Source organism: Heptranchias perlo, chromosome 16, assembly GCF_035084215.1.
Source record: "Heptranchias perlo isolate sHepPer1 chromosome 16, sHepPer1.hap1, whole genome shotgun sequence".
Lineage (NCBI taxonomy): Eukaryota > Metazoa > Chordata > Chondrichthyes > Hexanchiformes > Hexanchidae > Heptranchias > Heptranchias perlo.
The window spans coordinates 15543977-15571764 of record NC_090340.1 but is presented as its reverse complement, the minus strand read 5'-3'; the positions used below and the strand labels follow the sequence as shown (position 1 = coordinate 15571764).

General features: G+C 43.2%; 1 protein-coding gene across 1 annotated transcript; it reads left to right on the top strand.

The window, feature by feature from the left end:
* Nucleotides 1-27788, top strand: ogfod1 (2-oxoglutarate and iron-dependent oxygenase domain containing 1). The gene is made up of 13 exons (XM_067997419.1): nucleotides 1-255; nucleotides 1983-2131; nucleotides 3018-3064; nucleotides 6347-6447; nucleotides 7959-8075; nucleotides 12578-12669; nucleotides 14323-14451; nucleotides 16453-16566; nucleotides 20364-20443; nucleotides 21627-21964; nucleotides 23308-23436; nucleotides 25379-25437; nucleotides 27296-27788. The coding sequence occupies exons 1-13, from the start codon at nucleotides 102-104 to the stop codon at nucleotides 27455-27457; spliced, it is 1671 nt and encodes a 556-aa protein (XP_067853520.1). The 5' UTR covers nucleotides 1-101; the 3' UTR covers nucleotides 27458-27788.

The window sequence follows — 27788 nt, the reverse complement described above, 5'->3', positions numbered from 1 at the left end:
GTGCCCTGTGGCGCGCCAGGTGCTGCCGGGAGATGTAGTTCTCCGGCGAGGGAGCGTGTGGTGGTGACCCGCAGGATTGGAACAGGTGTCCCGGGAGAGGGATGAGCTCTAAGAGGCTGCGGAGTGATCCGGAGAGTGGGGCCGGGAGGAAGAGACAGCTGAAGAGGCAGGAGCTCGCGGAACTCAACCCCCTGCTGCTGGAAGCGAAGGAGCGAGTGAGCGAGGCCTGGAGCCGGGGGCTCGAGTACTCACATGGTGAGGGGAAGCAAGGGTATGGGGCTAGGAGCAGGAGCAAGGGCTGCAGCTCTCGGATGGCGAAGAGAGGCAAGAGGCTCAGCAGAGATGCCACTGCCGAGGAAACAATTTGGGTCAGTGGGACCGCTGTTGATATCATTCAGAAGGTCATGGGTTCAAGTCCCACTCTCAGATTTGAGCACCTAACCTAGGCTGACACTTCAGTGCAGTGTTGAGGGAGCGCTGCAATGCTGGAGTGCCATGTTTTGGATGAGACATGAGACATGAAACCGAAGCCCCATCTATCTGTTTAGGTGGAGGTAAAAGATGTGACTATACTGTTTGAAGAAGAGCAGGGAGTTCTCCCAGTGTCCTTGCCCACATTTATCCCTCGATCAATATCACTAAAAACATATTAACTAGTGTTTCATCTCTTTGCTGTTTTTTTTAATTCATTCATGGGATGTGGGCATCACTGGCGAGGCCAGCATTTATTGCCCATCCCTAATTGCCCTTGAGCCGCCGCCTTGAACCGCTGCAGTCCGTGTGGTGACGGTTCTCCCACAGTGCTGTTAGGAAGGGAGTTCCAGGATTTTGACCCAGCGACGATGAAGGATCGGCGATATATTTCCAAGTCGGGATGGTGTATGACTTGGAGGGGAACATGCAGGTGGTGTTGTTCCCATGTACCTGCTGCTCTTGTCCTTCTAGGTGGTAGAGGTCGTGGGTTTGGAAGGTGCTATCGAAGAAGCCTTGGTGAGTTTGTGGGAGCTTGCTGTGGAAAATTCAACTGCTGTGTTTGCCTAGATAACAATAGTGACTACGTTGTGAAGGTCTTTGGGATAATTGGGCAAAGTTGTTGAATCATAATTCAAGATAAAATTAGTGAGCATTTAGAAATATATGGGTTAATCAAGGACAGTCAGCATGATTTGCTAAAGGAAAGTTGTGTTTGACAAATTTAATAGGGTTTTATTTTGCAGAGATGACTGGATAGATAAAGGAATGCATTATGGTGTGTGTGTGGATTTTCAGAAGGCATTTAATAGGTCTCACAAAAAGGCTTGTTAGAAAAATTCAGGTGTTTGGCATAAGAGGAAGTATTATCATGTCTGGAAATCTAGCAGCATGGAATCAAAGTTGGTTGATCGATAGAAAACCAAGAGTTAGGGTAAATGGATGTTGCCCACCAATGCCTGCTTTGAAGGTTAGTAGTGCCTGCACAACTAAGGTTGCAGTATGAATTTGGGGTCCAATCTGACTTTGGAGAGGGAGCAGCCATGCAGCACTTGGGTTAGACAATGCGGTGTAACTCCTGTTTCGTGTCAAACCTGTATTCGTAAAGTGCTCGGGAAGTCTATCAGACCTCTTGAACATTTTTTAAACTTAACCACATTTGATTTGATTTAAATGCAAAGAATGCACAATCTGAACATTCAAACATTAATGGCCAGGAGGGGAGCTCTACACATGCTGAGCTCTTACCTGGCCTGGAGAATTCAAGTCCAAACCAGGCAACACAAATAAGAGAGTGCTTGGCTGGAACTGATATTGCAGCTGTTGGTACTGGTAGCAGTGTATTGATATTTCCTCTTTGTAGTTTTTAGCAACCTTTGACAATTTAACTTCCTTTTCACTTTTGCAAAGATGCTGAATGGTTACAAAAATGTTCCCATGTCTGTAATTTGTTGCAGCAAAAGTGCTCCTCGCCAAGGTATTTAACTGTGTCTTTCCTTCTCCCTTTACAGACCAGGGCCTGCTGGTGGGCACTCGGCCATTTACACACTGTGTGATATCGAATTTTATCCAGAGTCAACCATTCCTGGAGGGGCTTCAGAATGAGCTTCTGCAGCTGAACTTCTGTGAAAAATCCAACGATCTCTATAAATTCAAACAGGTGTGAAACAGATTGTGGAGGGAACAAATGAAAGGGATGGGTGGAGAGAGATACCAAAGTGAAGTTGATAGAGACAGGAACTGTTGCTATGTGCACATCAATGAAATTAAGCTGTGAAGTTGCTGGTTACATTGTTTACAGACTGTACTGAATGAAAGGACCTCATGTATCATGGTACAACAGACACATAGCAGTAGCGTAGACTGAGGAGATCTCTGTACAGCAGAATGGACCAGATACATTGGAGTAATGTAGGCAAGATGATCACTGTGCAGCAGAGTAGAATGGGCACACTGGAGTGATAGAGTGAGATGAAAGAAAGAACTTGCATTTATGTAGCAACTTTCACAACCTCAGGATGCTCCAAAGCGCTTTGCAGCCAATTGAATACTTTTGAAATGTAGTCACTGTAGTGCAGGAAAGTCTCTGTACAGCAGAAATCCTGGAATGATGTCAGGTGAGGTGACCCTTGTGCAGCAGTGTGGAAGTGACTTGCTAGAGTGATTTAGGACAAGTGAATTACTTGTCCAGTTTATCCACTTATATCACTGCTGTCATTTTTATTCTCTTAACACAGACCACAAGACGTGGTCATTTTTCAACATCTGATGAATATATTCAACAGAGAGTGGAGGGAATAAAACACAGCCAGCCTCCATGTGATGCCTGAATAGGCTGTCTATAGCACTGGTGAGACGTGATTCTGAATGTAAATTTCAGTTTGAACCGATAGAATGAGGTTCTAGATATGAATATTCAGAGCTGATTGAGGTTATACATTGTAGGTAATCAGGTGGAGCTAATAACAATTCTAGGTTTAAATATTCAGATGGAACTGACACATTGAGGTTCTAGATGTAAAGATTGTGTTTTTGTTTCCTGACAGTCTGACGACCTCAGGAAGAGGAAAGAATATCATATCTCAGCACTAAGGTGAGTTACTATGAACCCATCTTCTCTGAGCTTGCTCAGGGCACAATTTGAACCGGATTATTGTGTTGTGTTTTCAGCCATGGTTCGCTTGTTAGCTGCAGCACTGGTTTTCAGTTGTGAGTAGCCTCCAGCCTGCTTTGTATATGTTGTGAAAACTAGTCAGAGGGTGAAGCTAAGACCCTGGAGACCAAGCTACTGCTGCACATTTGGATGAAATGTAGTAGGAATAAACCAGTTGGAAAATTCACTGGCAGAAAATAAATTATTTTTAGCAAAACTTTTTTAAAAAGCAAATTAAACGTGGCCAAGCCATCTCACTGTGCAGAAGCATATTTATTGTTGCTTTCATTCTGTTTGTGAATTCTGCAAGCTGCTGTTTACTCCTGCGTAAACTCTGGGAATCTCGTGTAAAAGTTTTTTCTCTTGCCCTTTTTAAAAAAAAGTTTTCTAGTGTACTAGACATTATTCTCTGGCTGCGATTGACCAATTTAACCCTTCACCCTCATGCTGGCCTGTATAACCCTTGCCCTTCATGCTGCTAACGATTGTGTTCCTGTTCCAGCCCCTTACACGTTTTCTCATGGACCCTCAATCACATTTCCTTTCTGCAATTGCATGAACGGTATTACGTTGGAGATACTGCATCATGGTTTCACATTGGCACTGTGTCACAAATGTATTAAATTCACTGACGGCCTCTCCGACTTACTGCATTGTGCTCCCTCTCCAACACTTTCAGTGAGTACCCTGTCCATAAGACATGGGACTGCAAGAAAAGTTAAGAATAATACAAGGCCATTTGATCCACTGAAACTCATCCCTCTAGCACCCAACTATGTTTTGAATGGCCCTAAAGTTTGTATGTCATTGTCTTTGCCTGGCAGACTACAAAAACATTAGAAAATATTCAGGAATGATCTTTCCCCAATATGTTCTCTGACATGTCATCTCCAACATCTCTGACAGGGTGAGGAAACCTATCTGACAATTCAATGATGGATCCTCTTCTTAATGTTTTCCCTTGTGGACCCTCTCTTGACACTTTCAGTGACAAGATTTGCCCACCTCTTGGCCCCTTTCTGATACGTTCTGCAGGAAGGAGGTGCAGCATGTGATGGGACATAAACCGTTGGTTAACTTTAGGGTGACAGATTTCAAAGGCAGATGGTACACTACAGTCAGCTTAAGACCAACTGTATTTTTTTGGTTTTACAGCAAGATGAGGGAATTGCTGATCATGTAGTAGAGTTCAAAAGCAAAATACTGCGGATGCTGGAAATCTAAAATAAAAACAGAAAATGCTGGAGAAGCTCAGCAAGTCAGGTTGCACTTGTGGAGAAAGAAACAGAGTTAACGTTTCAGGTCGAAGACCTTTCGTCAGAAGTGGAAGATGTTAAGCGTTAAAGTTTTTGAACCAGTACAGAGCCAGGGAAAGGAGGGGTGGGGAGGGGAGGAAAGAACAAAAGAGGAGGTCTGTGATAGGGTAGAGGGCACGAGTGATTAAATGACAAAAGGGAGGATGGTGCAAGGCAAGGAGGGTGGTAATGGGACAGGTTAAGAAACAAAAATTTGATCAGGAGTAGCTGTAAATGGAAGCAGCAGAGCCATTACCAGCACTAGCTGACCGAAAAAATGGGAGCAGTGGTTATGATCTGAAGTTATTGAAATCACTGTTGAGTCCGGAAGGTTGTAAAGTGCTGAAATGAAAGATGAGGTGCTGTTCCTTGAGCTTCCTTTGAGCTTCATTGGAACAGTGTAAGAGGCCGAGGACAGAGCGGTCTCCCAGAACCATGATAGGGACCCCCTTATCCTCACCTTCCACCCCACCAGCCTCCACACGCAATGTATCATCCTCCGCCATTTCTGCCACCTCCAACGTGATCCCACCATCAAACATATCTTCCCCTCCCCTCCCCTTTCACCATTTCGAAGGGACCGCTCCTTCCACGACACCCTAGTCCACTCTTGCATCGCCCCCAATACCTGCTCTCTTCCCCACGGCATCTTCCCGTGTGAGCACAGGAGATGCACCACCTGCCCCTTCACCTCCTCCCTTCCAGAGCTCCAAATAATCCTTCCAGGTGAAACAGCAATTTACTTGTACTTCTTTCAAATTAGTATCCTGTATCCGCTGCACACAATGCGGTCTCCTCTACACTGGGGAGACCAAACGCAGACTGGGCGATTGCTTTGCTGAACACCTCTGCTTTGTCCGCAGGTGTGACCCTGACCTGTCGGCCGCTTGTCATTTTAATTCCCTTTCCCACTCCTACTCTGACCTCTCTGCCCTCGGCCTCGTACACTATCCCAATGAAGCTCAATGTAAGCTCGAGGAACAGCACCTCATCTTTCGATTAGGCACTTTACAACCTTCCGGACTCAGCATTGATTTCAATAACTTCAGACCATAACAACTGCTCCCATTTTTTCGGTCAGCTACTGCTGGTAATGGTTCTACTGCTGCCATTCACAGCTACTCCTGATCAATCTTTTGTTTCTTAACCTGTCCCATTACCACCTTCCTTGCCTTGCACAATCATCCCTTTTGACATTTAATCACTCGTGCCCTCCACTCTATCACAGACCTTCCATTTTGTTCTGTCCTCTCCTCCCCCCGCCTTTCCCTGGCTTTGTACTTGCTCAAAAACTTTAACTCTTTTAACATCTTCCAGTTCTGATAAAAGGTCTTCGACCTGGAACGTTAACTCCCTTTCTTTCTCCACAGATGCTGCCTGATTTGCCGAGCTTCTCCAGAATTTTCTGTTTTTATGTAGTACAGTTCCCTGACCAGCAGAGAGTGACGTTGCACATTTTCAATCAATTTCTGAATAGTTCATTGCTAAAACTTCAATTGCATAGATTGGATCCATAAAAGTGATTGATCAGCCCAACTGACTACCTCCTTAAAGGGGAGTGGATCATTTGATTGTTTTGCACTCTTTTCACCCAGGGTTTGTTGTAATATATGTGCTATAAAATGTTTATCCTTTACTTGGGGGGGCTGCTAGGCAGGAGCTTGGCTAAACTTATCATCTGTTGCACAGTGTCCCGCTTTGAAAAAAGCACCTACAACCCTTCACTGAACTGTCAGTATTGGTGTGAACCCAGGTCTTTATTAGGTACCTGTTGAAGTAATATACTACATTTTCAAGCGGTATCTGCAGTTCTCCTGTGGAATTTTTCTCTCCCCAGTCTGTGTTTAAATTTTGTGAAACTTGTGATCTAATTCAGGTCTAGCTAAGATAGAGTCACTCAGCTGTTTCTCTCTCTGTCTTTCTCCAGGAAGGTACTCTTTGAAGACTTTCGTACATGGCTGTCAGATATTGCTGGTGTAAAACTGGAAACTACAGTGGATTTATCCTGCGCTAAGTATGAATACACAGGTATATAACACTAAGTACGTAGTGTGGTACACATTGGGGATATTGAATGCATGGCATTTTACTGGAGATACTGCATGTGTTATATCACACTGGCGGTATTGCACATGTAATATCATACTGGCATCTGTTGTATTACAGTGGGAATATTGCACATGTAATATCATACTGGCACTGTTGCATTACACTGGGGATATTGCATATGTGGCATTTCACTGGCATTGTGGTATGCACAGGGACATTGCACAAGTAGCTTTACATTGGCGATATTGCACATTTGGTGTGCTGTAGCTGTGGTACACACTAGAGATAATGCATGATAGTATTATGGTACACCCTGGGAATATTGCAGTCAATTAATTTGAGACTGCTATAAGGATGGGTCTTTAAGGTTATCTTAATGGTCCAATATGACACAAACCTCAGCAAAAATATATTTTGTTTCCTAGTTTTATATTTGTTTTGGATGCTGTGTTTAATGTACTGGATGAGTTGAGAGAAATGCTCAGTCCACATCTGATGCTGTTTTTATGTGTAGTTAACAGAGCCACACAGAATCAGATTTCACAATATTGACCAGAGAGATTGATTTGCAGTGCCTTACTGTGTCCCTCACAAATGTCTCAAAATGCTTTACACACAATGACTTACTTTGACGTGCAGTGATTTGCTATGTAAAAAGCAGCAGCTATTTTACATATAGCAGTGAGATGAATGATTAGTTAATTTGTTTTTGGTGTTGGATGAGGGGGCATTGCTGACCAGGATACTAAGGATACTCCCTGCTTTATTGCCACTACACCCACAACAAACAGAAGTTTGAAATTTCATCAGAAGGATGCACCTTCAACAATGCAGCACTCTTGCAGTGTCCACCTGGATTGTGTGCGCAAGTGTTGGAATGATACTTGGGCTTATAATCTGATTCACAGGTGAGAGTGCTGCTAACTAAGCCAAGCTGATGTTGGTATGGATTAGGAAATCCGTCTTTTTCGGGGGGAATCCTGAGATGACTGATCAGGAAGCATTTTTCCCCCCCACTCCTGAAAACGGTGACAGTTCCATGGCTGTTGACAGTTGTATAATGCTTCGCACCAAATGCCATTCCTCACGAGTTTGGACGCTGAGTATTAAAGGGTATTTGACCATGGAGTCATCACAGCTGAGCACAATCTTGTTGCCTGTACACTTTGCAGCAGGGGCCATTGAATAGGCCAATTTGGAATGTTCCTATTGCTGCCATTGCTAGGCTCAGCTAACTCCATACAGACCAGTGATGGAATCAGCAATCTGCGTGATCTGTGTAGCTTGGTGGTACAGGATGTTGGATGTTTATTCACTAAGCCATCAGCAGAGCCCCAGAGGAACACTTTTTAAAAAGAAATCCTGACTTCAAACTTAAAAAAAACTGAATATATCAGTAAAAGTTGTTAAACTGAAAGAAATGCTCAAGCATCATTAAGCATTGTTTAGGTAACAACTGCACTGAAATTTTGAACCCGATGCTGTTGCAGATGTGTTGCTCTGTCATGATGACGAGTTAGAAGGGCGGAAAATAGCGTTCATCTTGTATCTTGTTCCTGAGTGGGGAACAAGTAACGGCGGCACATTGGACCTTTATGATTCAGATGGTGAGTAGGATTCACTAAACATTTTCAATCTTTACAGCTTTAGCCCTGACTCATTAGTGCTCTCCACCCCCCACCCCCCACCACAAGAGGTGTCTGTCTGACATCCATCATAGTTATAGGCATTAGTTTTGTGTTGAACTCAAAGTTACAGTTGACATTGTGAATACCCTGGCAAACTGCTGTGTACTGGGCATGATCATTGTGTTTATCACAATGCACGTGTGTACATACTAGCACTGTGATTAATGCAATGAAACATTCCCTGTTGACAGGCAGAGTGACAAATGAATTTGAAAATGTGTTAATTTTGAATCTGTTTTTTAATATCCAAGCTCAGTTTCAGTAATGTACCAACGTGCAATTGCACTGATGATCTCTCTGCTTCGCTCGGGGTTCCTATGAGTCAGGGAGCTAGAACCCGGAAAAAGGGGGTATGGATGGACAACAATAACAACAACTTGCATTCATATAGTGCCTTTAACATAGTAAAACGTCCCAAGACACATCACAGGAGCGTTATCAACCAAGATTTGACACTGAGCCATATAAGGAGATATTAGGACAGGTGGTCAAAAAGGTAGGTTTTAAGGAGCATCTTAAAGGGGGAGAGAGAGGTAGAGCGGCGGAGAGGTTTAGGGAGAGAATTACAGAACTTAGGGATAGGCAGCTGAGGGCATGGCCGCCAATGGTGGAGCGATGAAAATCGGAGATGTGCAAGAGGCAAGAATTAGAGGAGCACAGAGATTTAGGTGGGTTGTAGGGCTAGAGGAGGTTACAGAGATAGGGAGGGGCAAGGCCATGGAAGAATTTGAAAACAAGGATGAGAATTTTAAAATCGAGGCTTTGCTGGGCTGGGAGCCAATGTAGGCCATTTAGCACAGGGGTGATGGGTGAACGGAACTTAGTGCGAGTTAGGGTACAGGCAGCAGTGTTTAGAGGGTGAAAGGTGTGAGGCTGGCCAGGGGAGCACTGGACAATGTACATGAGTGTACACATTCCTAGTTACAGCTTGCACAGAGTTAAAATAGTTGTAATGAGGATGGTGCGATCATCACTATTTTCTTCGAGGGTGGCTTCTTTGTCTACCACCTACCCCTTAGGGAGCATTCTCCTATGGACAGGGCAACAAACTCCCTAAATTTCTTACCTCATGTGGCATGATTTGATACCCAAGTTTTTGTATAACAAATGGTGACTGTGGAAAGAGCGGTATCTGAGCGGTGACAAATCACCTACCACAACAAGTCATTGAATCTGTTTATGGGCTAGCTGTGGGATGCTGCGGCTTTAAGGCTGCCTTGATATCAGGGTCTTGAATGAATGTAAAGTAGTTATTGTTGATATGGGTTTACGTTCTCGGGCGATAGGATTCAGAGTATTTACGGACTGTTGAGGCTACAACAGGGCAAACAGAACTTGTGGTCTTGGGCCAGTTTCTAATGGTGGAATTCAGAATTAAAATTACTATTGTGTTGGACCAAATTAAAATGAGGAAACAACAAACAGGTTAGCTTATGTAAGCAAGGGAATCTTGTGCAGAGATATTAGAATGCCGCAGTCTATTATTGTAGAGTTGGGCCAATGTTAGAAGCCTTTTTTTAGGTCTGAGATAATGTAACAAACCCAGCTGAGGCGTCGAAGATGAAGATCTCCGCTTTTGAATGTAGGACTGGATGGTGTAATGGGTTAGAACTCTTGAATCTCAATTCTGCATTGTGGCTGAAAGTATCCACTGCCGGATGCAGAACTGGATCTTGCAGTTAGAATCATAGAATCTTACAGTACAGAAGGAGGCCATTCAGCCTTTCATGCCTGTGCTGGCTCTTCGAAAGAGCTATCCAATTTATTCCCACACCCCAGCCTTTGCCCCATAACTCTGCAAATTGGTCCTCTTCAAGTACGTGTCCAATTGCCTTTTGATAGTTCCTGAGGAATCTGACTCCTCCACTCTTTCAGGTAACGCGTTCCAGAACTTAACAAATTTCTGTGTGATAAAAATTCTCCTCATTTCCCCCCTAGTTCATTTGCCAATTATTTTAAATCAATGACCTCTGGTTACCGACCCATTTGCCAGAGGAAACAGTTTCTCCCTACTTGCTCTACCAAAACCCCCCCCATAATTTTGAATACCTCTATTAGTTCTCCCCTTAACCTTCTCTGCTCTAAGGAGAACAATCCCAGCTTCTCCAATCTCTCCGCATAACTGAAGTCCCTCAACACTGGTATCATCCTGGTAAACCACCTCTGTACCCTCTCCAAAGCCTTGACATCCTTCCTAAAGTGTGGTGCCCAGAATTGTACGCAATGCTCTAGCTGAGGCCTAACCAGTGATTTGTAAAGGTTTAGCATGACTTCCTTGTTTTTGTATTCAGTGCTGCTATTTACAAAGCTAAGTATTCCATACATTTTCTTAACCTTATCAACTTGCCCTGCCACCTTCAAACATTTCTGAATATGCACCCCCAGGTCCCTCTGCTCTTGCATCCCCCTCAAAATAGTATCATTTAGATTATACTGCCTCTCCATGTTGTTCCTCCCAAAGTTCATCACTTCACACTTATCTGCATTAAATTGCATCTGCCATGTGACTGCCCATTTCACCAGTCTGTTTATGTCCTCCTGAAGTCTGCTACTATTCTGCTCACTATTTACTACGTTGCCAAGCTTTGTATCCTCCGCAAATTTCGAAATTGTACTCCCAGGTCATTTATATATAACAAGAAAACCAATGGACCTAATAACCCCTGAGGGACCCCACTGCATACTTCTCTCATCAGAAAAACATCCGTTCACCACAACTCTCTCCCTCCTATCCCTTAGCCAATTATGTACCCAAGTTACCACCGTCCATTTAATACCATGTGCTTCTGTTTTCCGAATAAGCCGATTATGTGGTACTTTATCAAATGCCTTTTGAAAGTCCATATATACTCACCTCCTGACTCCCCAAAGCCTTTCCACCATTTACAAGGCACAAGTCAGGTTTGTGATGGAATACTCTCCACTTGCTTGGATGAATGCAGCTCCAACAACACTCAAGAAGCTCGACACCATCCAGGACAAAGCAGCCCGCTTGATTGGCACCCCATCCATCACCCTAACATTCAATCCCTTCACTGCCGGCGCACAGTGGCTGCAGTGTGTACCATCCATAGGATGCACTGCAGCAACTCGCCAAGGCTTCTTCGACAGCACCCCCCAAACCTGCGGCCTCTACCACCTAGATGGACAAGGGCAGCAGGCACATGGGAAGAACACCACCTGCACGTTCCCCTCCAAGTCACACACCATCCCGACTTGTAAGTATATTGCTGTTCCTTCAACGTTGCTGGATCAAAATCCTGGAACTCGCTTCCTAACAGCACTGTGGGAAAACCTTCACCACACGGACTGCAGCGGTTCAAGAAGGCGGCTCACCAGCACCTTCTCAAGGGCAATTAGGGATGGGCGATAAATGCTGGCCTTGCCAGCAAGGCCCACATCTCATGAATGAATTAAAAAAAATACAAGATCTTCTGCACTATCTTTATCCTCTGTTACTTCATCGAAGAATTCAATCAGGTTAGTTAGACACAATTTGCCTTTAACAAGTCTGTGCTAGCTATCCCTGATTAATCCTTGCTTCTCCAAGTGAGAATTAATTTTGTCCTTGACAATGGTCTCTAGTAGTTTTCCTACCACTTACTTTAGACTGATGGGCCTGTAGTTACCAGGTTTATCCCCCTCCCCTTTTTTGAACAGGGGTGTAACATTTGCAATCCTCCAGTCCTCTGGCACCACTCCCTCATCCAAGGAGGATTGAAAGATTGTGGTCAGAGCTTCAGCTATCTCCACTCTTGCTTCCCTCAGCAACCGAGGATGCATCCCATCTGGACCGGGTGACCTGTTAACTTTGACCGATGCCAATCTAATTAGCACCTCCTCTCTCTTTTTATCTTATCCAATATCTCTACTCCCCCCATCTCTACTGCAACATTAACGTCATCCTCTTTTGTGACGACAGTTGAGAAGTATTAATTCGGTACCTCAGTTATACCCTCTGCCTCCAAGAAGATTTTTTTTTTGTCCCTAACCATTCCTTTAACTATCCTTTTAGTTTTTAGATGTTTATAATAGATTTTTGGGTTCCCTTTTATGTTACCTGCTAATCTTTTCTCATACTGTCTCTTTGCCCTTCTTATATCCTTTTTCAATTTCCCCCTACACGCACTGTATTTTGCCTGGTTTTCGACTGTATTCTGTAGCTGATGTTCGTTATAAACCTCTTTTTATCTGTTTTATTTTAACTTCTATTTCCTTTGTCATCCAGTTGATTAGATTTCTTTTGTTTCTCTTCCAGTGTCTAGTTTCAAGGTCAGGACAGGCTGGAGGATAGAAGTTTTGATCTGACATTCTAAAGTGGAATGAACACAAAATGATATTGCAATTTATAACTAGCATTAAATAAAAATACCCTCCAAGCTGTCTTATGATTACGCAACTGAATTCATTGTCTTTTACAGAACATTATCAGCCTCAGCAGATTGCCAAGTCTCTGACTCCTTCGTGGAACACATTAGTTTTCTTTGAGGTTTCCCCCACGTCTCACCATCAGGTACAGATGTGACAAAGTTCAGGACAAGCTGGGCAGTAACTTAACATGGACAATGAAGTTATGCCTAAATAATATAGAGTGTATTTCTGAACCTTTGTTCTGGTTTCCATTGACTTGGCCAGGGGGTTTCGTGCCAAGTGTTCCTGCGCTGCTATGTTTATTTTAGTATGTCCATAATATTAGGACAATGGGTTTCCCACTTCGAATTCCCCTTTACTTATGTAAAAAGAGCAGGAACAGAGGTCAGGCTATACCTGTGGCAGACTGCGTTCATCCATATTTACAGACAGAAGCCCATCCCCTGCCTGGCAATGACTGTGTGGAACTCACTACGTAGGTTCCTGGTCCGCAGAGAGCCAGATACAGAGCTGCACCATCTGTTGCAAGGAAGCTGTAGATAATGTGTACCATAAAGGGTGGCACTGTCAGTGGTTAGCTGTGTCCCAAATGCTCTGCTTCTTTCCAGGCATGCGCAATGCTGTCCCGGGGGAATGGTACCCTAGAGTGGAAAGCAGGCTCGTCCTCTTTACTTTTAGCTCACTTTGCACTGCCTCCACTTCACTAGCTGTCAAATGGGGGTTGGAGTGTTGCCCCACTCCATCTCTTGGCCAGGCATTCAGTTTCCTGCCTCCATATTTTACTGTCAGCCCCCAGTGGGTTTTGCCAGCCATTTTTGTAACCTTAACAATGTTTGTAAATGCTGAAATATACATTAAAAGTACTGGCAATCTTTGTAAAGGCAGTATCCAGCCACTTAACCCTTTAAGGCTGCTTGCAGAAGATTTCTCCCCCTGCCCCCTGGCGAACTCCCAATTATCAGGCCCATTGTTGACTGGAAGCTTGCCCACTATTTAAATGGTGTTGAAAAATCAGGTGGGACCAGTAATGGTTGGGCGGGTGTTTTTAATACACCACCTGACTAGCACCTTATTGGAGACTCAATCACAAAATTCACCATTTGATGTTGAAAGTGTGAAGTGTAGCTTTTGCCACTGGCCTGGTTTACGTGCCATATAGTAGGGTACATCAGGCATTGCTGTTGTTTGAATTTCATTCCGAGGGATGGTTTGCTATTTATAAGGAAATTCGCAGTGTAGAATTTGCCAAAGTGTTAAGTTTTTCAATGAATAAACGAAGTCAGCTTTATCATTAGCTTCATTGATTCTTAAACGATCTTTCATGGCCTAGATAGTACTACATTCTGGAAGTTGGTTTGGCTACTTAAATTGCTGTGCAGTAAAGCTAAATGTATGGTGTAAAACTACCCCATAAAACTAGATGAACCAGAACAAGTGTACTCCATGGGGATTAATCAAACATTATCAAACTTGCAACCTTCAACTCCCGCGCCCCACTTGTGGGCTAACGTGATACATCTGTCTCAACCAGTTGGAGCTATTGTATTTATCGTTTACTAAACAGAAAAGTATCAGAACAATACACTTCTTTGTGCTTTTTTATTCTTATGGCCAGAAGTGGGGGGGAATGCAGAAAAAGTTGCTCATGATCTGGGAATGCTAAAAAAAACCCCACTTTATTGAAATGTGATTTAATGAAGCAGTAAGTAGCTTGTTCTCATTGCAGTGTGTAACATGTCTGGCTGGGTTTTAGCATTTGATGCTTAACGCTGCGCTGCATGCTTTACCTGTCCAGGTGTCTGAAATTCTGGTGGAGGGAAAGTGTCGTCTGTCTGTCAGTGGCTGGTTCCACGGGTCATTGTTGGAGAGGCCACCTCGTTACATCGAACCTCTTTCTCCTCGATGCCCACATATTGCAAGCGATGTAAGTTCAGATCCCAGCATCTCGGTTACAATCAGCACGCCAAAGTTTCACTCTGATTAAATTAATATGCTTTTGGAGAGGGAACTTAGTGCTGCTGTGGATTATCATACTGCCCTTTCATCTCTGAGACTTGGGTTCCAATCCAGTCCATGGTAGATGAGGATGATAAAGTCGTCTCTTCCTTTCAGCTGTACAATACATGCAATGAGCTTGGGACATAAACCATTGTATAAATGCTTCCATCGTTTGGCACAAATTGGCACTCGTTAGAAAGACCACAAAAGCGGCTGGCGTTGGAAATGGAAATAATCACACTGATGCAGTAGGGGTCTTCTGGGGCTGAGGTATGTTGTTGGCAGAGTATCGGAAGCTTCACTCTGTGTCTAACTGTTATACCTGATCTGAGAGTGCTTGATGGTGACAATGGTTATCCAAAGCACTCCATTTCCAACACTGACGTCCCTCGCTTAAATTAATGCAAAAGTCACCAAAAAATTAGGAACATAGGGGCAGGAGTAGGCCATTCAGCCCCTCCAGCATGCTCTGCCATTCAGTTAGATTATGGTTCCATATCCCTTGATACCCTTGGCTAATAAAAGTCTATCTATCGCAGTCTTGAAAGCTCCTAGCATGCACAGTCCTTTGGGGGAGAGAGTTCCAGGTTCCTGCTACCCTTTGTGTGAAAAAATGCTTACCGATTTCGCTCCTGATTGGTCTAGCTCTAATTTTAAGATTATGTCCCCTCGTTCGTGATTCCCTCAGCAGAGGAAGCAGCTGTTCCGCATCCAATCCATTTAACATTTTAAACACCTCGATCCGATCACCCCTCAATCTTCTATACTCAAGGGAATACAAGCTGAGTTTATTTCTCCCTCTAAGCCCCGGTATGATTCTGGTGTATTATGGTACATATTATCATTTTTGAGTTTGAGATGCAGGCTGATCCTGAGATAGTAGAAATGTTTCACTCTCACCTGAAGGACGCTTATCGATTACTTTTATAAATTGAAGATTCATTGGAGAACCTCTTCTGCATAAGGCTATATTAAATCATTTGTTTTACTATTTTATTTTACACCTTTTCACTAACCAGCAGGTTGGAATTTTTGTGCCACACACCATTCCCCAACTAAGAAGCCTCTAACTACTGTGCCCAAGCCATTAGCCTACTCACAGGCCTCTGCCCATACTGCCCTGTAAACTGCGACCAGCAGCTGCGAGTGCAACATGGTGCATTACCCTAATTCCACCTCAAAAAGCCACTGCATCATTATTTCAGCAACAGCCTACAGTCTAATTATCCGCTAATTTTAAGTTTTTGACACCAAACTCCCATTTTGCTGTGTTATTTATATCGCTTAAGTCAAACTGTTGGATAATTCAATTTTTTTTTTAAGTGGAAAAAAATGACTGAAATTGTAGGCTGTGTGCTATAGTGGCAGAAACAACATCCAGCAACAGTGCAGTACTGGAACAGAACAGGAAGCTGACGTGGTGGGGTAGGAACATGGAACAGGAGTAGGCCATTCAGCCCTTCGTGCCTGCTCCCCCATTTGATAAGATCATGGCTGATCTGTGATCTAGCTCCATATACCTGCCTTTGGCCCATATCCCTTAATACCTTTGGTTGCCAAAAAGCTATCTATCTCAGATTTAAATTTAGCAATTGAGCTAGTATCAATTGCCATTTGCAGAAGAGAGTTCCAAACTTCTACCACCCTTTGTGTGTAGAAATGTTTTCTAATCTCACTCCTGAAAGGTCTGGCTCTAATTTTTAGACTGTGCCCCCTACTCCCAAAATCCCCAACCAGCGGAAATAGTTTCTCTCTGTCCACCCTATCTGTTCCCCTTAATATCTTTTAAACTTCGATCAGATCTCAGGGTGATCTCAGTATGGCAGCGTGACATCGAGCGGGTGAAATATGTTTCCTTTTATTATGTTTGTTTGTTTACTTACATTTGTTTCAGGTGAAATATATGTTTCCTTTTATTATGTTTCAGGAACAAATTCTTTATGACTGGATCAATCCGATTTACCTGGATATGTCAGCTCAGGTCCACATCCAGGAGGAATTCGAGGAGAGATCAGAGATGTTTCTAAAGGATTTTTTCAAGGTGAGAGCTCAGTAGGGGATTAATTCAGTTGAAAGACAAGAGCCCTTTAGAAAATGCTTATAGAGCATGAACAGGATAATGGATGTGATTCAGTGACATCGGCCCTTGGAGTGATTCCATTTCATTGTTTCAGTGTGAGATGTCTTTTTTCATTCACTGCTGATTTATTTTAATGATGCTTATCATAAACAGATGTCTTGCATGATGGTGGAATTTGCTCTTGGCAGGGGAGGAGGGGGTTGTTATTTTTTTGACGAAAAGCTGACACTGGAGTCAGGCTTTTAAATAAAGAGACACGGACATCGACAGCTAGCCTGGCTTTTGGAAACCGACTGCACAGGCAGCAAAAGGCTGTGAAAGTCAAGAGAATGAAGGGAGAAGAGGTTCTGTCCCAGGATTGTAGGGCAGAATACAGAGGGGTTTTTCTGTTTAGATTAAAGTAAGACGATGCACCAAAGTTGAATAGCGTTCATTTTTTAATATCATTGTGAAGCCGAGTTGTATCAATTAAAGTAAGCGACCTATTCCTCCGTACATTTCACCTACTGAAGCATGCAGAGCAGTTTAAGGATTAAAACTAATAATTGCCTCATCTACTTTAACTTGGTCTGCCTTCAGAGAGATTGAAGAAACACAAATGCAAAAGTGATACATACATGTCTGGATTGCAAGAGGATTCTATTGTTACAATCCTGGGTCTCACTACCATACCAGATAAGGGCAGCAGGTGCGTGGGAACACCATCATCTCTAAGGTCACACACCATCCCAACTTGGAGATATATTGCTGTTCCTTCATCAGTGGGTTAAAATCCTGGAACTCCCTACCTAACTGCATTGTGGGAGTAACTTCATCATACAGACTGCAGCGGTTCAAGAAGGCGGCTCACCACCAGCTTTTCAAGGGCAACTAGGCATGGCTGGCTTTGCCAACGATGCCCATGTTCCAAAAATGAATTTTAAAAAAAGTAGATATCGGGCAGTATGAGTCAACTCCCATAAAAGTAAGAGGCACAGACCACTCACATGAGCGATTGGCGCCACTGAACCGAAAAGTATCTGTGACCGAACCAAATTTCTAACAAGCTGAAAGAATAGCAGACTTCTTTAAACTAGCATCTTTGTTATACATATAGCGAATTACTGAATGTGCTGGTTAATATTTTGACTCTGTTTTTGTTTCTGTGATTCGGTTTGTTATAATTTCATTTATACAGCGCCTTTCATGAACGCAGGATGTCCCAAGGCAATTCACAGCCAGTGAAGTACTTTTGAAGTGTAGTCACTGTTGTTATGTAGGGAAACATAGCAGCCAATTTGCACACAGCAAGCTCCCACAAACAACAATGAGATGATGACCCGATAATCTCTTTTAATAATGTTGGTTAAGGGATAAATGTTAGCCAGGACACCAAAAGAATTCCTCTTCTCTTTGAACAAGTGCATTGGGATCTTTTGCCCCCACCTGAGAGGACAGACAGCGCCTCGGTTAAATGTCTAATCCAAAAGACGGAACCTCCGATAGTGCAGCACTCCCTCAGTACTGCACTGAAGTGTCAGCCTAGATTATGGGTTCAAATCTCACAACCTTCTGAATCAGAGGTGAGAATGTTACCACTGAGCCAAGGCTGACATAAGAACATAAGAAATAGAAACAGGTGTAGGCCATACAGCCCCTTGCGCTGCCCTGCCATTCAATAATATCATGGCTGATCATCGACCTCAACTCCACTTTTCTGCCCGATCCCCATATCCCTTGGTTCCCTTACGGCCCAAAAATCTATTGATCTCAGTCTTGATATACTCATCGACTGAGCATTCACAGCCGTCTGGGGTAGAGAATTCCAAAGATTCACCACCCTCTGAGTGAAGAAATTCTTCTTCATCTCAGTCCTAAATCGCACAACCCTTATCCTGAGACTATGCCCCCCTAGTTCTAGACTCTCCAGCTAGGGGAAACAGTCTATCCGTATTTACCCTGTCAAGCCCTCTAAGAATATTATACGTTTCAGTGAGATCACCTCTCATTCTTCTAAACTCCAGAGAATATAGGCCCATTCTACTCAATCTTTCCTCATAGGACAACCCTCTCATCCCAGGACTCAATCTAGTGAACCTTTGTTGGACCTCCTCTAAGGCAAGTATATCCTTCCTGAGATAAGGAGACCAAAACCGTCCACAGTACTCCAGGTGTGGTCTCACCCAAAGTCCTGTACAATTGTAGCAAGATTTCCTTACTCTTGCACTCTAACCCCCTTGCAATAAAGGCCAACATACCATTTGCCTTCCTAATTGTTTGCTGTACCTGCATACCAACATTTAATAGTTTCTCATCATTTATAAATATTCTGTTTTTCTGTTCTTCCTACCAAAGTGAATAATCTCACATTTCCCCACATTATATGCCGACTGCCACCTTCTTGCCCACTCACTTAACCTGTCTATATCCCTTTGCAGACTCTGTGTCCTTCTCACAGCTTACTTCCCCACCTAGCTTTGTATTGTCAGTAAACTTGGATACATTACACTCGGTCCCTTCATATAAGTCATTAATATAAACAGCTGAGGCCCAAGCACTGATCCTTGCGGCACCCCACTAGTTACAGCCAGCCAACCCAAAAATGACCCGTTTATTCCTACTCTCTGTTTTGTGTCCATTAACCAATCTTTTATCCATGCTAATATATTACCCCCAACCCCATGAGCCCTTATCTAGCGTAACAACTTTTTGTGTGGCACCTTATCAAATGCCTTTTGAAAATCCAAATACTCTACATTCACTGGCTCCCCTTTATCTACCCTGCTAGTTACATCCTCAAAAACCTCACATAGATTTGTCAAACATGATTTCCCTTTCATAAAACTCTACCTAATCATATTATGATTTTCTAAGTGCACTTTTACCACTTCCTTAATCATGGATTCCAGCATTTTCCTGATGTCAGGCTAACTGGCCTGTAGTTCCCTGTTTTCTCTCTCCCTCCTTTCTTGAATAGCGGGGTCACATTTGCTTCCTTCCAATCCACTGGGACCATTCCAGAATCTAGGGAATTTTGACACCGTAAATAAAGCTGGGCAATAGTTCAAGCTACATAAAACGGTTGAGTATTGTGAATATCTTCGACCTTTTGAAGTGACAGGAGATGGAGCGGGCATCCTATGTGTTCTTCAGTAAGCAGTTTACCATGATCATTGTTAGTCCAGGGCTATGCTGACTTGATGCAGCAGAGACTAGTTTCAGTTTGTAAGATGTTTTCTGCTTGTGGAAAGTTGTGAGATGCTTAAATGAGGGAAAAGGTGCTGGTAAAAACCCAAACTGTAGCATTGGCTTAATACTAAAAGGTTAGAAATGTCTGCTTGAATCTTAGCGTGAAATAGAGAAATCCATCAACTATCTTGGAGCTAGTGGTGCCTCTCTCATGCAGAGATATTAAACATTAGTGTCTGGGTTGCAGTAGTTTCTCATACACCAGTTTACATGTAGAACTTGGCTCTGAGACATAAACTATATTGCATTGGGAGCACATAATTGCCTTTTACCTGCTGTATATTGTAAATAGTGAAGAATTGACATTAAGACACATACTATGTGGTCCCATATTGGAGTGACTTGTATTTTGCCTGATGTGTACTGTACATGCAAGGAAGCTGATACCAAGAAATACATGAGCCATGCAGTATTGGATGGAGTAAATGGTGTTTATTTACCAGCAATGTACCGTACAAATGGAAATGCCGCTACCGTGTTGGCACCCCTGAATGTGAACGTAATGTCCACATTTTCCTTCACTTATGCAGAAAGAAAAGTTTCAGATGGTGTGTGAGGCTTTACATAGCCCGGAGATTAAATGGAAGAGAAGAGGACCTGCCAACAAGAGGTAGGTCGATCAGAACTCTGCCAACATTGGCTCTCGTGGATATTAAGGCTGCAGAGTGATTAAAGGCACAATTAACTGATAGTTTGCTTTCCCAATAAGCACCTGCAGAGCAAATGCAGCAGGGCATTTCTGTAACCCTGTATCATACTAGAAATAAAGGAGGTCTAAATCTGGAACAGAAGAGAACGGCAATGTCACAGCACTGCCTCGATTTAGGGAAAAAAACTGTTATCGTTTGCACTGCACTATATAAGTTCAAAAATGTTAAACCTTTATGAAATTTCTCTATCTTTCCCTTTTTCCTCCATGTACTTAAAAGGTGGGCTTTGCAACCTGCTCAGAGGCTCCACCAGCAGGTTGCTAGGCTTATATAATAGGCCTGCCATTTATCTTTTTTCTCATTTTTCATTCCCCGCAACAGTATGGTTGATGAGCTCTGCACAGTTGTACAGTTGAGCATCTTTCCCTTTGCTCAGTGGTACTATGCATTGTTGCTATAACACATTGTGCTTCCCTCCAAAAACATTTTGTTTGTTCAGCAGACCCCTTGAGAAGCAAAGACAAGCTTTTGATTATAGCAGTTGGGTTGGGGTGGGGGCAATTATCTATCTATCTCTCCATCTATCTAAAGAAAAAACCCTATCCCTGTGTGAGTATATGTCTGCGTCATGACCTGTTATAGAGCCCTTTGAGACTTACCATTTGGTCCATGATAACCGTGTTGTTGTTGTATTATCAGTTATGTGATTAGCAGGGGACCCATCAGATTGAAAACAAAATGTCCATGTTTGATCGCATACCAACATCCCTAATCCCACCCGACACTGCAACCAGCCTTTCCCTGCCCTCTCCCAGCCTGATTCTGCAGTCAGCCTCCCTCCTTGCCATAGCCTCCTGCTCATGGTCTGCCTGCTATCTTACACCCATCCTCACTGGACCTCAACTGAAGGCACAGCCACAGCCTGCATCCTTTGACAATCCTGCTGATGTTGAGATACGTGACTGGTCCTTTTAGTACTGAGAAATGTGAGAAGCCCAGTTGGTGTTCAGGTATGTTGCAGACTTTTGAGATATGACGGGAACCACTGAAATAAATAACAAGCCTTGTTAGTATTGAGGTATCTGGTCCTTTTATTTCTCAGATATGTGACCGGCCCTGTAATATTACCTCTTTGTTTTATAGATGCTATGATCGAGCAGAGGAAGATGGCCTCCCTGACATTCTTGCCAAGTGTATGGAGCTGTTTTGTTCTGAGGCCATGTTCCTCCTTCTATCCAATTTTACTGGCTTAAAACTGCATTTCCTCGCAGCGTCGAATGATGAGGATGATGATGAGGAGGAGGAGGAGAAGGAGGAGGAGGAGGAAGGTGAAGTGGAGGCTTCTGATGTCAATGAACACGCAAGCTCTAGCACTGAAAAAGACATCAAATCTGATTCAACAGATCACGAAGGCGATGGGAGCAGCGAGGGAGAAAAGGTTGGAACAAAGGAAAATGAGGCGCCAGGAGAAAGTCCAAGAAGTAAGCTTTACTGAAAAATATTTCAAAATCTAGCAGGTTAATAAGTGCTATTGGGGTTTCAGAACTGATTATATATGAGGCCATTTTGGAAATGAGGCCAGTAAAATAATCATATTAAAGCTCTGCTTTTAGAAGCTACTGTTGTTGTTTGGAAATATTTTACCCCCAGACTCCTGAGGATAATTTAAACTGTGCAGGATATATGGCAAGAGGGTCAAAATAAAGGAATATTCATCAATCTCAGCTGATGAGATTGCTGATGGCTGTGATTTGAAAGACATTTACTCGCGTGTACTGCATGCGTGGAATTCAGTACTGTGAGTTTCAATGAATGGTTTAATTTACATTCGATAAGCTGTTCCAGTGGCCTAAATGGATAACTGCATGTCCTGGTGCAGTATTAAACCATAAAGAACAGTCCTGATTAGATGATGTTTGTGAAACTGGGGAGGCCATTGAGGTCATTGGGGGAAATTTCAACCTAACTCGCCTATCGGGAAATTGACAGAATCGGCTGTAACGCTGGTTTACACCCCATCCGATACTACTCTCCGCTGACTTCAATGGAGAGTAAAATCGGGTGGGGTGTAAAACCAGCATTACACCCGGTCTGTTAGTTTCTCGACTGTTGGGTTAGGTTAAAATTGCCCCTATTGTTTCAGAAATCAATCCGTGACTAGATGAAGGCATGGAGCAGCATTTAGTAACATCGGGTGAGGTAAGGGCATAAATGGGCAGTGTTCTGGAGGCAGGAGAAAACGGTCTTGGCAACAGATTGAACAAAACACTGAGATTACGCACCACTGGGTTCGGTCTGAATTTGCAGCCAGGGAGGTTGATAGAGTCGGCGGCATGCAGATGCTGGCCAGAGCCGAACTAGGTGACATCAGTCTTGGTGTTGAGCTGCAGGAAATTACAGCTTCTCTCGGACTTGTTGCAACAGGCAGTCATACAGCACAGCAAAATCTCTGGAGTCAGTGCTGGTGGTACACAGAGTTATGTGTTGTTGGCATATGTGTGGAATCTGAGCTCGTGCTGCCACTTGATATTACTGTGGGGGTAGCACGCAGATGAAGAGTGGGAGAAGAAACCTGGTGCATTCCCAATGAGCTGGAGGGTGTTGCTGTAAGCCACTCATGTACGTTTCAGTAGCATTGACACTGGACTGAGACCAGATCACCTATGTGTCGACTGGTGAATGTCCCAGGGATGTCCTTTATTTAAAAGGGGAAAAGATATTATAAATTAAAATAACAGCTTGAGTCAATGTTTGGCTCTTCGCTTACTCAACAACAATGGGTTAAAGACTGTGAACATGCTTTCATTACATCTGTCCTTCTCAGATCCTGGTGTTCCTGTTTGCCGAGGGGAATTACGACACTGGAGAAACGGATACTACACGCTTATCCATGATACCAACGTGGAAAATTCAGAGTTTGCCTTGGACCTGCAGTTGTGCTGCGGGTGTGAAGGTAAATGTTGCTGGTTTTAGCCTACAACACCTGTACTACTAACCTGCTTGTGGAGTTGGGATCACTAGGGACCCTCCTTAGAAAAACCATACAGGTATGCAGCCAGATAATTATGTTACGGCACTCGGCTTCTCAACTAGGACATCTGAATTTCAGCCACGTTCTTTGCTGCCATTTGCACTCGCGTTTGCCACAGAGAATGAGTTTCACCACTCTCGGATGAACTGTCTCTGGAAGAGAGTGAACGCTAACTGCGTAGGTGGGTGGGCATCCTCTGGTGGATTGACTAACAATTGACGTGGGCTGAAGATGCAGATTGACCCACTCTTGATCAAGCAGGATCTTGTAAATGTGGTGGGAGATGGAAGAAAGTGGGCAAAAATGGAGACGAATTGAAATAAAGAGGAAACAATAGTCTATTCCACTTCTGTTGAGATATTGCTGTTCCACGTGGATTTTATTATATATCAGTGCACCAGATACCCATCTTAAAAAGTAGCATTGTGTTATTTTTTGAGTTTGCCCAGCATATTTACCTGGGTTTAGTGTCACTGGCTGCTACTATATGCAGACTTTGCAGACTTTGCATCCTGTATGAACGAGATGTGCCAGTACTTGTACAATATCTAGATGAACATGGTGAGATCTAGGGGCTGAACTCCATATAGATCACGTGTTACATGAGCTCCTTGACTTTGATAGGTGGGAGAATATAGCGGACTGTGGCTCAGGTTTTAAAACAACAGAAAATTTTATTTAACATAAAGAGGAAAATGAACAGCTCACAGTACAAACAGTATATTTACTGTAATTATAATCCCTAATTCTCCTCAATGTCAAAGCAACAAATATGCTTCTCCCGCTAACCCTTAATATAAAAACTAATATGACACAAATTTAAGACTAATGTCAGGAAAGTCTTCCTCGTGCAGTGATCAACGTTTGTAATAGAAGTTGAGACGTTTAAGAGTATAATCGTTATTAATAATATTATTATAATAGTTATTTGTGATAATGCAAACTAGCAGAGTGTTCCCCTATCAGGTCTCCTTTTAAAAATCAAACTGCTGCACAGAATTATGATTTAACATTATTTTTAACATTTTATTTTTAACATTCTTTTTTTCTGTTCATTTCAGTTTGATTTTAAATATATTTGTTTAAATTGCAAATACTGATGTTATCGGGAGCACTGATTTTACAGGGTCACAGAACCCAGCAGAATGGGTGAGATGAATTAACAGCAGTAGAGGTAATATCATTAACAGTGTTCTGGCTAAGAGGAGTTACTGAGATCAACTGTGTGATGCAGACACAGTTAATGCAAATCATCCCTGGAGAGTTTAGAATCTGTCTCTAATAATTGTCTAGCACCATTATAGTTGGCCTGGGTGATTCCTTCAAGCCAAGACCCTCAATTTATCAACAGCACTTGGGCTAACACCATTCCAATGGTTTTTAAGGTGGTTTTCTTCTTGCTTCCTCCTTCCTACTCCACCCAAACACTTGGCAATCTTTGGACTATTTTTATTTATGGAGGGTTTGTAATGCAGTCTATAATTCACATATTAGCAACTGAGCAGCTTGACTGTGTGGACCTGCTGCCCTAAGGAGTTCAGGTTGGACATTGGCCCCGAGAAAGTTGGGTTGGATTCTGCCCCAAGGAAGGTTGAGTTTGAATTGGTTGCCATCACTGGGTGATTTGCTTAGTTGGGCCACAGTGTAGCGGTGGAGAGCTGTCTATTGAAATGAGGGGGGCAATAATTCTCCGAGCCCGGCCTGGCCTACAGAAGCCATCATCCTGTCCAATGATCGTGGGATGCCAATATTGAAAACCCTGTCCTGCCATTGTGGGGACAAGGAACACATGGCAACGGAAGGCACCAGAAAGAGATCTGATTAGGAATTGAAAAGTCAACATGTGTCATTGTCTCTGTTTCAGGCTGGGACGAGGAGTTTGGTGGTATTACTTCATACATCGCTAAAGCAGAAGATGAAGAGGTATATTTTGAGTTCATTCAAGTTCAATTCAGCGAAGAAAGAAAGTACTAGCGCCTTTCACGATCTCGGGACGGCCCAAAGCGCTTTACAACCAAAGAAGTAATTTGTAAGTGTAGTCACTGTTGTAAGGTAGGAAACCTGGTAGCCAATTTGCGCACGGCAATGTCCCACAAAGGGCAATGAGATAATGGCCAGGTAATCAGTTTTAGTGATATTGGTTGAGGGATAAATATTGGCTTTGGTATAGTGCCATGGGTTCTTTTACCGGAGAGGGCAGAAGGGGCCCCAGTTTTTTTTTATTCGTTCATGGGATGTGGGCGTCGCTGGCGAGGCCAGCATTTATTGCCCATCCCTAATTGCCCTTGAGAAGTTGGTGGTGAGCTGCCTTCTTGAACCGCTGCAGTCCGTGTGGTGAGGGTTCTCCCACAGTGCTGTTAGGAAGGGAGTTCCAGGATTTTGACCCAGCGACGATGAAGGAACGGCGATATATTTCCAAGTCAGGATGGTGTGTGACTTGGAGGGGAACATGCAGGTGATGTTGTTCCCATGTGCCTGCTGCCCTTGTCCTTCTAGGTGGTAGAGGTTGCGGGTTTGGGAGGTGCTGTCGAAGAAGCCTTGGCGAGTTGCTGCAGTGCATCTTGTGCATGGTACACACTGTCTCATCCGAAAGACGTCACTTTCGACAGTGCGGCACTCTCTCAGTACTGCACTGAAATGCTGGCCTGGATCATGTTCTCAGGTCTCGAGTGAGACTTGAAGAAGGTTAAGGGGTGACCTCAATGGAGATATATAAAGTATCAAATGCTAAAGCGAACCCAGAATATTAGTGTAAGGTAAGTCAGCGCAGTAAGATTAGACCGCATCAATTTAAATGAGTGAAAAGTAAATTTAAAACAGGTGTTAGAAAAAAGAGTCTTGCTCAAAAGGTGATGAATAATTTGCCATATAATTACCATAAAAACATTGGAGCATTCAAAATGCAGTTGGATGCTAGCCTGGGTAATTTGGAGCCCTAGAAGTATGAGCTTTAAGGGCTAAGTGGCCTTTTCTTAACCTTGGCTTTACTTGTGTTAGATCCTGACAGATAGGAAAATAATAATCTCAAGCAGCCTGGTTATCCAAGTGGAATATCAATTGTCTTTCAGCCAGAAGCTCATGAGTTTGGGGTGCAGAAATACCCAGCATTGTAACTTGCCTGTTTCATTTGAATGAGTCTTGTCAGATAACAGCTGGCATTCCAAAAGCAGACCTGTGTGCAGCCATGGCATTCTGCATCTCGGGAAGTTAAAACTGACATTCTCTTCCCATCTGAGTCAGGGTCTGTGAGCCGGTCAATCAGAGAGCAGCATTGGCAATGACCACTGGGGAAAAAACCATTGCCCCTTGTGGAAAATGTGCACTTGCATGAAGATCTTGGGGGGGAAAAAAATGTTTAAAAACATTAATGGAACAATAACCTTTGGGGTTGGAAGAGCGGTGCCCTTAAATGCACCAGATCCCTAATTGGTGCCTGCAGTAGGGTGGCAAGATTCCAAATGTGATTCCCCATACAGTGAACTGTTAGTTTTAGCCAAGTCACTTAGAAGGGGACCATGTCATCCTAAGGAGGCACTGAGTGAAGGCCAAGTACGGAGAAGGAGCAAAATGCGGATAGTGAATCATCCAGGAAGGCCTCTGTGCACTGACCAGCAAAATATTAGCTCCTAGCAAAACAGCGAAGGCCTGGGAGTTGGTCATATGCCTACCATCTTGACCAGAGATAAAATGTAAGTAGGGAGTCTCGGAGAGGAGGAAAAGAAGAACTGAAGTGTTAACTTACTATAATAAAAACACTTTAATGGTTTGTGTTGTGTTTCAGTTACTTACCCTTTGCCCAGAAGACAACTCATTGGCCTTGATCTACCGAGATAAGGAAACACTGAAGTTTGTGAAACACATTAACCAGCGAAGCATCAGTCAGTGTAAGAGGACGCGTGAGGGAACCGGGTTCTGGGACTTTTCCTTTGTGTATTATGAGTGATGACACGTCTGTCTTCTGTGACTAAAACTTTGCATTTGATATGGGGTGAAATATGAAAATACTGAATGACGTGGTTTTATTGATAGAGGCTTTTTGTAGTATGTACACCAGTGCCGCATAAGATCCGATATATGTTGGTGGCAGTTAGATCGCCACTGCACTTATTGTCTTTGCCAGAACTTCCTTCATTTGAAGAAAGACTCATTTTGCCTGGGAAAGGGTGGTGTTAAAGTCCCAATTGCCTCATCAGTCTGTTGTAATAGTCATTGAAATATTTTTTGAACAGTTGTGATTTTTAAAAAAAATTAAACATTTTTTAAAAAATTGTGAA

Excerpts from the sequence above, each read along its gene's own strand:
- ogfod1 (XM_067997419.1), top strand. The coding sequence starts at position 102 with ATGAGCTCTAAGAGGCTGCGGAGTGATCCGGAGAGTGGGGCCGGGAGG. Across the intron at positions 6,448-7,958 it reads CGCTAAGTATGAATACACAG|ATGTGTTGCTCTGTCATGAT; the intron begins GTATATAACACT and ends ATGCTGTTGCAG. Across the intron at positions 14,452-16,452 it reads GCCCACATATTGCAAGCGAT|GAACAAATTCTTTATGACTG; the intron begins GTAAGTTCAGAT and ends ATTATGTTTCAG.